Source organism: Salmo salar, chromosome ssa03, assembly GCF_905237065.1.
Source record: "Salmo salar chromosome ssa03, Ssal_v3.1, whole genome shotgun sequence".
Lineage (NCBI taxonomy): Eukaryota > Metazoa > Chordata > Actinopteri > Salmoniformes > Salmonidae > Salmo > Salmo salar.
Window position 1 is genome coordinate 16739631 of NC_059444.1, and position 10819 is coordinate 16750449.

The window sequence follows — 10819 nt, forward strand, 5'->3', positions numbered from 1 at the left end:
ATAAACAGGTGTTACTAACTCTAAGTAAGTATTCAAATAACTAAGAATAACATAACATAAAATAGGTTAGCTATTAAGGACGTAAAAGACAAATGACATAATTTTTTGTAACCTGGTCATTCTACTTCCATTCATTGTCCAGTCGGTAATTACAACACCATGACACATTTGGCCACATGTTGGCGCCAAATGACAATACATTCTTCCCACTGTCCATATATAGTTTGCACGAACAACGATCGCCTTAATTTACTGGTAATTGTTTTGGAAGTCTGTCCCTATTGCTTGTGGAGATATGCTCTGATGAAGGTCGACTGACCGAAAGCTTTTTGTAAGAAATTAGCATCTGACAAGTGTGTGTAGACGTTTTCCTGTTTTTTATTTTGCCTCCCGCGTCTTCACTAATCGATTTTGGATTAGTCTTTAGAAAATGTGTTACTTTTGTTATCAATCTTTATACAATATAATAAAATAAGAAGACAACCTGATGTTGGCTACAGTGATTGAATACACTGTAAATACAGAAACGTGTATTTTATTGTTTTAAATGACCACACTGTGTGGATGTCAACGTTAACTGGATGCAGAATACACCAAATGCCTCCATGAGGAAGATGATTGGTCCAATTTTTCCGCTCACCTCTGGTCCAGGCCGGTTCCGGTGACTTTATTAGCGTAATAGTTTGCGCAAGAGCTTGGAATGAGCATCGTACATAAATATGGAGCAGGCATCCAAACATTTCAGAATCACTGTCACCAGGTGTGAGCTGTAGTCGGCTGGAATTTTACGCCGGATTGCGATTCAATAGAATCTTTCGGAATGAATAAAGTAATCTGCATTGTTTTGCTCGCTAACGTGTGGATCTATTTCTGCGAAGGAGGTGAGAATATTTTTTTGATACTCTTATAAATATATTATATTGTGGAAATATTGTATATGGCTTATTAATAATAGTTTGTAATTATACTTTTACATAAGCTGTTATCGATTTATCTGAATTGCTTTAATATAAATTCGAATGTTTAATGGAAAAAGAGATGAATGGATACAATAATACAACTTTGTATAGCCTTCTAAACTTTTGCAATATATTTTCAGTGGACCCTTGCTGTGCACAACCATGTGAAAATAGGGGCTTATGTAATTCAAAAGGCTTCGACGACTATGAGTGTGAATGCACAAGAACTGGATATTATGGAAAGAACTGCACAACTCGTAAGTGAAACTTTTTTAGGAGGTCTAATACAAATTCCATCGATATTATGTATATCATTATTCACGAGGAGTATTCGATATTGTTATTATAAATATTTCCCCACTCCCTCTGCAGCGGAATTCCTAACATGGATAAAGATATCATTGAAACCAGCCCCGAACACTGTGCACTACTTCCTTACACACTACAAAGGGGTGTGGAATGTCATCAACAAGATCACTTTTGTGAGAAATGCTATCATGAGCTATGTCTTGACATGTAAGTTGAAATAATATCACATTTTTGATAGTTCATGAATGAAAGACTGTTGAGTCAATGTATTATTTGGATATACCTGTATGATATTTACTGATATGGGAAGGGTGGAGATAAAGAAAGAAATTAACGAAATATGAGTGAAAAAATACATGATAAATATTTTTCAGTCAGAAGTCTTACATTAAATTTAACAGATTACATTATTAGCTCAGTTTCTGAACAAATTAAATAATGTTGCTCTCTGCCTCTCTATTTAATAGCCCGCTCACATTTGGTGGACAGCCCACCGACTTACAATTCTGATTATGGCTACAAGAGCTGGGAAGCTTACTCCAACCTGTCTTACTATACACGGACCCTTCCCCCATTGCCAAAGGGCTGTCCTACACCTATGGGAACTGCAGGTGAGTGAGCTCCCTCCTAACCAGTCTTTTGGGATTCCTTTTCTAAGACCATGGAAGCCTTAGAAATTAACTTCAGACCGGTTTCTAAATCATTCCCACCAGTCGAAAGTCACAGCCTTCTGAAGTTTCCAAGACGAGACTGAACGATATGGCAGTCGAATTAACATAATTATAACTTTCGTTAGTAACCGAATAAAGATTTTGTTGAGGTAGGACCCCAAGTATTTTGCTAACATCGCTCCTTCTCCTTATAGGAAGAGCCGTGCTTCCAGATGCCAAGCTTGTGGTGGAGAAGGTTATGTTGAGGAAGCGGTTCATTCCGGATCCTCAGGGTTCCAATCTTATGTTCGCCTTCTTCGCCCAGCACTTCACCCACCAGTTCTTCAAATCAGACTTCAAGAAAGGACCAGCTTTCACCAAAGCCTTGGGCCATGGCGTAAGTCTAATTTACAATACACAACAAATAGTGGGTCTGTCATATGAAAATATTTTTCAATTTTGTTTCATGGTTGACTTTAACTTATAGGCTTGGAGTTTATGTTTGGACTCACTCTTTACCTCTGTGTTTCAGGTGGACTTACACCATGTCTATGGAGACACTCTGGAGAGACAGCACAAGCTGAGGCAGTTCAAGAATGGCAAACTGAAGTATCAGGTTGTGAATGGCGAGGTCTACCCCCCATTGGTAAAGGAGGTTGGAGTCGAGATGCACTATCCACCCCACGTGCTCGAGGATCACCGCTTCGCTGTGGGCCACGAGCTTTTCGGCCTGGTCCCCGGTCTCATGATGTACGCCACCATCTGGCTGAGAGAACACAACCGCGTCTGTGACGTCATGATGCAGGAGCATCCCGAATGGGACGACGAACGCATTTTCCAGACCACACGCCTCATCCTAATTGGTGAGTTATCAGTACTAAAACTGGACACACCTACTGTGCCTACTGTACTGTCTTAGACCCTTCAGGTCCTTATAATGGGAATCGTATATGATCAAAGTGAGGCAATGTTTGAGAGTGTTTTCGAAACCGTACAATGCATACAGATTAAAACAGCTCTGTGTAAAACAGATCAAAACACGATATTTAGTGTGTGTCAGATATTTATTGAGCAATATCTCACCAACCTTATCTCATTCCTTCCTTCCTTCCTTCCTTCCTTCCTTCCTTCCTTCCTTCCTTGCAGGCGAGACCATAAAGATCGTGATCGAGGACTACGTCCAGCACCTGAGCGGCTACCACTTCAAGCTCAAGTTCGACCCGGAGCTCCTGTTTAACCAGCGCTTCCAGTACCAGAACCGTATTGCAGCTGAGTTCAATACCCTGTACCACTGGCACCCACTAATGCCCGACACCTTCAATATCGAGGGCCGCGCCTACACCTACCCCCAGTTTGTCTTCAACAACTCCCTGGTCACAGAGCACGGCATCAACAACCTGGTGGAGTCCTTCACCAAGCAGATCGCTGGAAGGGTGAGTTGTCTAGTGTACATTGGGGTCCTATGGGAAGCAGTGGTGGAAAAAGTACCCAATTGTCATACTTGAGTAAAAGTAAATATACCTTAATAGAAAATGACTTTACTCTACTTGAGTAAAAGTCTAAAAGTATTTGGTTTTAAATATACTTAGGTATCAAAAGTAAATGTAATTGCTAAATTATACTTAAGTATCAAAAGTAAAAATAATTTCAAATTTCTTATATTAAGCAAACCAGACGGCACCATTTTTTTATTTTTTATTTTTAATTCACTGATAGCCAGGGGCACACTCCAACACTCAGGCATAATTTACAAATGAAGCATGTGTTTAGTGAGTCAACCAGATCAGAGGAAGTAGGGATGACCAGGGATGTTCTCTTGATAAGTGTGTGAATTAGACCATTTTTCTGTCCTCCTGGGCATTCAAAATGTAAAGAGTACATTGGGGTTCAGGGAAAATGTATGGAGTAAAAAGTACATACTTTTCTTAAGGAATGTAGTGAAGTAAAAGTTGTCAAAAATATAAATAGTAAAGTACAGATACCCCAAAAAACTACTTAAGTAGGACTTTGAAGTACTTTACACCACTGATGGAGTGTAGTGGGAATGGGGGGTGGGCACTCGACACTGGAACATCCTTACAGCAATAGTATTTCATTGAGGCCTAAGTGACAACTGTTTTGTCACAAGTAAACGGAGCTGGTTGGGGAATGGTGTGTTTTCAATCTCAGTATACATCCAATGTCAAACGTTAGACGTGGTAGTCTTCCTAATGTTAGACGTGGTAGTCCTTCCCAATGTTAGACGTGGTAGTCCTTCCTAACGTTAGACGTGGTAGTCTTCCTAATGTTAGACGTGATAGTCTTCCTAATGTTAGACGTGGTAGTCCTTCCCAATGTTAGACGTGGTAGTCTTCCTAATGTTAGACGTGGTAGTCTTCCTAACGTTAGACGTGGTAGTCTTCCTAACGTTAGACGTGGTAGTCTTCCTAACGTTAGACGTGGTAGTCTTCCTAACGTTAGACGTGGTAGTCCTTCCTAACGTTAGACGTGGTAGTCCTTCCTAACGTTAGACGTGGTAGTCTTCCTAACGTTAGACGTGGTAGTCTTCCTAACGTTAGACGTGGTAGTCCTTCCTAACGTTAGACGTGGTAGTCCTTCCTAACGTTAGACGTGGTAGTCCTTCCTAACGTTAGACGTGGTAGTCCTTCCTAACGTTAGACGTGGTAGTCCTTCCTAACGTTAGACGTGGTAGTCCTTCCTAACGTTAGACGTGGTAGTCCTTCCTAACGTTAGACGTGGTAGTCTTCCTAACGTTAGACGTGGTAGTCTTCCTAACGTTAGACGTGGTAGTCCTTCCTAACGTTAGACGTGGTAGTCCTTCCTAACGTTAGACGTGGTAGTCCTTCCTAACGTTAGACGTGGTAGTCTTCCTAACGTTAGACGTGGTAGTCCTTCCTAACGTTAGACGTGGTAGTCCTTCCTAACGTTAGACGTGGTAGTCCTTCCTAACGTTAGACGTGGTAGTCCTTCCTAACGTTAGACGTGGTAGTCCTTCCTAACGTTAGACGTGGTAGTCTTCCTAACGTTAGACGTGGTAGTCCTTCCTAACGTTAGACGTGGTAGTCCTTCCTAACGTTAGACGTGGTAGTCCTTCCTAACGTTAGACGTGGTAGTCCTTCCTAACGTTAGACGTGGTAGTCTTCCTAATGTTAGACGTGGTAGTCTTCCTAATGTTAGACGTGGTAGTCCTTCCTAAGTGAACAATTCCCAAACTCCTGATTCAGCTCCACTAATGAATCTTGATTCCTATTGGTTCCCAGGTGGCTGGTGGGCGTAACCTGCCTTCTTCAGTAGTGGGCGTGGCAGCTAAGGCCCTGGAGCACAGCAGAGACATGCGTTACCAGTCCCTCAACGCCTACAGGAAACGCTTCAACATGAGGGCCTACTCCTCTTTCGAGGATCTCACAGGTGAGACACACATCATCTTAAAGGGATAGTTCAGGATTTTGGCAATGAAGCCCTGTATCTACTTTCCCCAGAGTCAGATGAACGAACCCGTGGATACCATTTTCCAGAGACGGTATGGTATCCATGAGTTCATCTGACTCATAAAGGCCTTAATTGCCAAAATCCCAAAGTGTCCCTTTAATATTTCTATTTATTTATCCTCAATCTAACTAGGTGAAAGGTTTCATTTAGTAAGCACAGGTGCATGGAAACTGAAGTAGTCCCTGGATAAAGCGACAGGATTGGTTCAGTCAGGCCCAGCTGTTTTGTTATTGGCATGGTTACTACCTCCATGGCAGCTGTTGATATAGAGATTGGGCAGGGAGTGGCTGCCGCCTATTATACCCTGAAGGTGTATTATTAAAGTCTGCACATGTAATCTTCAACGTACAATCACATACACATTTACACTCTCACGTGAGATTCACACAAGGTTCAACTGTACTGTGTCTATACTTGCATCATTGAGTTCCTATAAAGACCAAAACACAGACTTGTTATAGCATGCACCTTCCCACTGGGCACACACTGGTTGAATCCAAGTTGCTTCCAAGTTGTTTCCACGTAAGTTCAATGAAATTACGTTGAACCAATGTTGAATTGACGTCTGCGCCCAGTGGGTTGTTCGTTTACTTTTTATTTTGTGAGTAAAGGATTTAATAGACGTGTGTGTGACTAGCAATGACTTATATATACGCTAGATGACTGATAGTGCCAGTATGGCCGACTGGTGGCTTCAAAGCCTTACAATGGCCAATACATAGCTTCAGCAATCCAGGGTTTATATACATCATTGGTCTAGCAGGCTAGATGTATTAACCCTTTGTTGTTCTGTGGGTGTTGCAGGAGAGAAAGAGCTGGCTGCGGAGCTGGAGAGTCTATATGGGGAAGTGGATGCTGTGGAGCTGTACCCAGGCCTTCTGGTGGAGCGCCCCAGACCTAACTCTGTCTTCGGGGAGACTATGATAGAAATGGGCTCCCCCTATTCCCTGAAAGGTCTCCTGGGAAACCCCATTTGCTCGCCGGAATACTGGATGCCCAGCACGTTCGGAGGGATTGTGGGCTTTGACATCGTCAACACTGCTTCATTGGAGAGGCTGGTGTGCAGCAATGTCAAAGGTCCTTGTCCTATGGTGTCTTTTCAAGTGCCAGATTTTTTTAGAGTGTTTGAGCAGGCGTCAGCCAACGCAAGCGAGACACACCCGAGTGACGTGAACCCAGGTGTTCTGCTGAAAGAAAGGACTTCAGAGCTTTAAAGAACTAAAGCAAAAGGTTTTATTCAAATACACTTAACAGTGTCTAGTGTTCTAAAGTTGCTCTCATTTTAGGTCGCTTTGCTGTATTTAAGATTTTATTGTGATATTTGCAAGCAAAAAGGCTTTATTTTGCTGCAGCAATTATGACATTTAGCATGGCAATATGCAATTATTTTGTCCAATTTGTTGCAAAACTGCACTGACGAGAGAGAACATTTGTTGACGTTTGGCTAAATTGAACCATATTATGCGGTAAATGTGCGTGATTATTTGAAATTGCCAGGCCTCTTTTTGTATTGCAGTGATGGGTAATTTGTATGCAATAATATTTTGATGATTTAACTGTTTTATGAGGAAATAGTGCAGTGATTGGACAAATTTATAAATATTATAATTTGGCATCACGTAATCCATGAGGGACTTATTTAGTTATTTATTGTTTATTAATTTATGTATTTAATATTTATTAGTGTATTGTTGATTATTTAGTTGTGATTAAGTTATTTAGTCATGATTATGTTTTTAAATATTAAAACCGTTTACTAATTTGTAATGCTTGACATGAACAAAAGTAACTTAGTTTTCTCTGCATACACTGTGAAACTTGAAGGAGTTACATGGGGCGGTTAAGAGCATTGGGCCAATAACTGAAAGGTGCTGGTTCAAGTCCCCGAGCTGGCAAGGTGGAAAAATCTGTCGTTATTCTGCCCTTGAGCAAGGCAGTTAACCCCCAACAACTGCTCCCCGGGTGCCGATGATGTGGACGTCAATTAGGCAGCCCCCCGCAACTCTCTGATTCCAAGGGGTTGGGTTAAATGCGGAAGACATTTCAGTTGAATGCATTCAGTTGTGCAACTGTCTAGGTATCTTCTTGCTTGAAGCAAAGACCTATCCGAAATACTTTTATGTTGTTTGTCTGTCTAGAACTTGAACTACTGCATGGAAAATCAGCTGGGGTGTATTTGTCAGTCTTTGTTTTGGTCAAATATAATGTTATTGCAAATGGATGAAGAGAATATTTGTGAGACTATTATTACAGAGTGAGATGAATGAATGCAAATGAATCACACTAATAAAATTATCTTGATAAATTGTCTTTTAATGCTTTCTTAAGTGCCATACCATTTTAATTGGAATGTAAATTGTGACTTTTATAACAGTAAAGGGGCAATCTGCAGTTCAAACAACAACAAAGTGGACACCCTGCCCCTGTTTTTGGTAAACAGCTGAGGGATGGGGCTGGAGAAGTATAACCAGTCTTAAATTCATAGATAAAGCTATAGATGCAAGGACTGACCATCCATGAGATCAAAATGATAGTTTTAACCATGTTTTGAGGCTAGACACTTATTACATTGTTAACAAACTATGGAACAAATTAAACATGCTTACAGATGAGGTATGGCAATTCAACAAAGCTCATGAGGAATTTACAAGTTATATTCTTCAAGAATCAATGGGTACATATCATTAAAAAAAAATGACGAATGGACGTAGGAATCACAGATTGCTCCTTTAACATGGCTGCATATAAAAAATAATTCACCCATCTGCCTGTGAATAAAACAAGTTACATTTGACATTGCATTTATTATAGTGATTTATTAAGAAACAGTCTTTCTGGGCTAATATTCTTGGGATTGTAGACAACACTATACAATACAAAGCAATACAATAGAAACAAATCAACATTGTAATGAGTGGGCTTACCCCACATCACACATACAGACTCATCTCATACCCAGACCACTCTAATGAAACTAGCTAGAAGGATGCTGTTGCTTAATAGATTTAGAAGGGAACAGAGAACATCCCTTTCACTTTAATGTAGTCTGTCATTCTTACTCATTTCAAACTTCCTTTACTCATACAGGGATTAACTTTGAAGTCTGAAAGGCGTTTGCCCATCTGACAAGTCAGGAGTATTTTTTGGGTTGACTGAAGATCGCTTGTCCAAACATGTGAAATGCTTTTTACTGGCAGAAGTGCCATATATTGCCTGGCGTTCACCTATACATACAGTAGGGGAGGAATCAAAAAGTTAAGTACTGGATCAGTACTGGCTCAACTTACACAATTGCCATAAATTGTCTGTCTTTCACTTAAACAATGGGGAGGAACAAGAAATATAAGTTTTAGGCTACTGGAATTCTTTGCAGTTTGGCTGTTAACTATAATTGTTTTATCACCGGCCAAATGGGGCAATCTCATATCGTGCTCAACTGCTCAGTTGACTTGCCCCAGCCAATAGGGCAACGCTTAATGTCAATCCCTGCTTATACCAGTAACTTGCAACTTGGATTCTAGTTTATGAAGTTTTGGCTCAGCCACTGAGACTGGGTGCCAACAAACCGTTGGACAAAGGAAATGAATACACAGCCACATGCCAAGTTAAATAGTGTGAGCAGCCAGGAAGGAAAATGTGAACAATCTAAATCCATTAGCAACAAGGACTTAATTATAATTGTGAGAATTTTATATGGGAATTTATTGCCATTTTATTTCATGTGTTACTTTGATATTGGTCAAATGCAGGTAAAGGTTTTGTGGATGGTTTTGCTATGAAACCAAGTCTATCAATCTTGACAGGTCTATTTATTGTGCTTGAAACCCATCACAGTGCTAGATGCTACCACAATAGTGGCATGAGAAATAATGTCAGTACTGAAGATGTCTTGAAAGTTAAGGAGCCTGTAATCATTTTAGAAGGGGAAAGAAATGTGTAGGCTTAACAGTAGCCTGGGTCCAAGATCTGCTTGTACTCTTGCCAACTCCATTGCTGTCATTAACATGACAATTCCATAAGGAGTTATCAAAAGAGAAACAAACTGACACCCAGGCTAGCCTAATGGTAGTTTGTACACAACATGCCACAAAAATATGTATTGTGATGACATACTGTGTGCATTGGGACATAAGCCTAACGCCTAGCTTACCTGTCACACATTAAGTCACAATGCCCAACTTTCTGGGTACACAAGGAGCAGAACATAGACAATCTATTAAACACTGAATAGGATGCCTATGGTATCACCTGATTTGCCCAATTAGTGCTTGCGTTGCGTAATTAATGCTTGGTTTGGTTGGTGCATAGTTTTGGATCATAAATTCTCTGCTGACCCAACTGGGAGGCTGCAGACTGCTGCCAGCTATTTGTGTGGGCAGCTCAATCAAGTCTCAGAGCATTTTGTATGATTCTGTACGTAAATCTGAGACACTCCTTTTAGTATGACATGTTACGTTTGGTATGTTATGTATTAATTTATGGATGTCCATCACCCATTTTGTATGACATGTTACAAATTACAATTCGTATTATATGTTACAAATTTGCAAAAATCTATGATATTTTACAAATTCTAGCTATGTGGCTAACATTAGCTAGCTTGCTAACGTTTGCTAAGCTAGGGTTTAGGGTTAAGGTTGGGGCTAAGTTTAGGAGTTAGGTTAAAGGGTTAAGGTTAGGGGAAGAGTTAGTTAAAAGGGTTAAGGTTAGGGTTAACTAACGTGCTAGGTAGTTGCAAAGTAGCTAAAAAGTAGGAAGCAGTTGAAAAGATGCTAATTATCTAAAATGCTAAAGTTGATGACATTCGAATTCGCAACCTTCGGTAACCATCTGTCTTATGTAACCATACTAAATGCAACATATCATACTAATTTGAGTGTGCCGGATTTACATTTACTATGTTACTTCTAGTCTATGAGACAAGGCTAGGCAGCTGCAGCCGCCACTGGTTACTTCTACTGTCAGAAGGCCCAGAAGACCATCAAACCCAGGGAAGAGGTCCAGGTGATTTACAATGAGAATAGTAAGCTGAAGTCCGTTACTGAATGTGCAGCAGATAAAAATTGAATTAGCAAAGGTTGATCTTCACAACTAGAAATTGTTTGGTCCAAATGAAATCATGTAGCTATGGAAAGCCTTGAGAGTATTCTCACAACCCATTAAATAAACTAAACCATGTTTTTAGCTGTGACCCTGACCAATCACAATGGACTGGCTGTGGCCTGTCTGTGGGCCAACACAGACCTAGGTCAACTAGACCAACAGGAGCCTCCCTCTGTATGTCTTCACACTAGGAGATAAATATGGCACATTCTAGTCTAGAAATATCAATGTCAGTAGACACCCATCCATAATTCCTTATATGGTATGTCCTTTCTGTGTTCTAGGAGGTGGCTTCCACAGGTGGACTGC

General features: G+C 40.5%; 1 protein-coding gene across 1 annotated transcript; it reads left to right on the forward strand.

Moving 5' to 3' along the window:
* The first annotated feature begins 278 nt into the window (after positions 1–278).
* LOC106599098 (prostaglandin G/H synthase 2) lies at positions 279–7712 on the forward strand. The gene is made up of 9 exons (XM_014190162.2): positions 279–881; positions 1100–1216; positions 1332–1475; positions 1736–1879; positions 2134–2315; positions 2451–2781; positions 3065–3351; positions 5179–5326; positions 6212–7712. Exons 1-9 carry the CDS (start codon positions 821–823, stop codon positions 6619–6621), a joined length of 1824 nt encoding a protein of 607 aa, XP_014045637.1. The 5' UTR covers positions 279–820; the 3' UTR covers positions 6622–7712.
* Positions 7713–10819: the final 3107 nt, after the last annotated feature.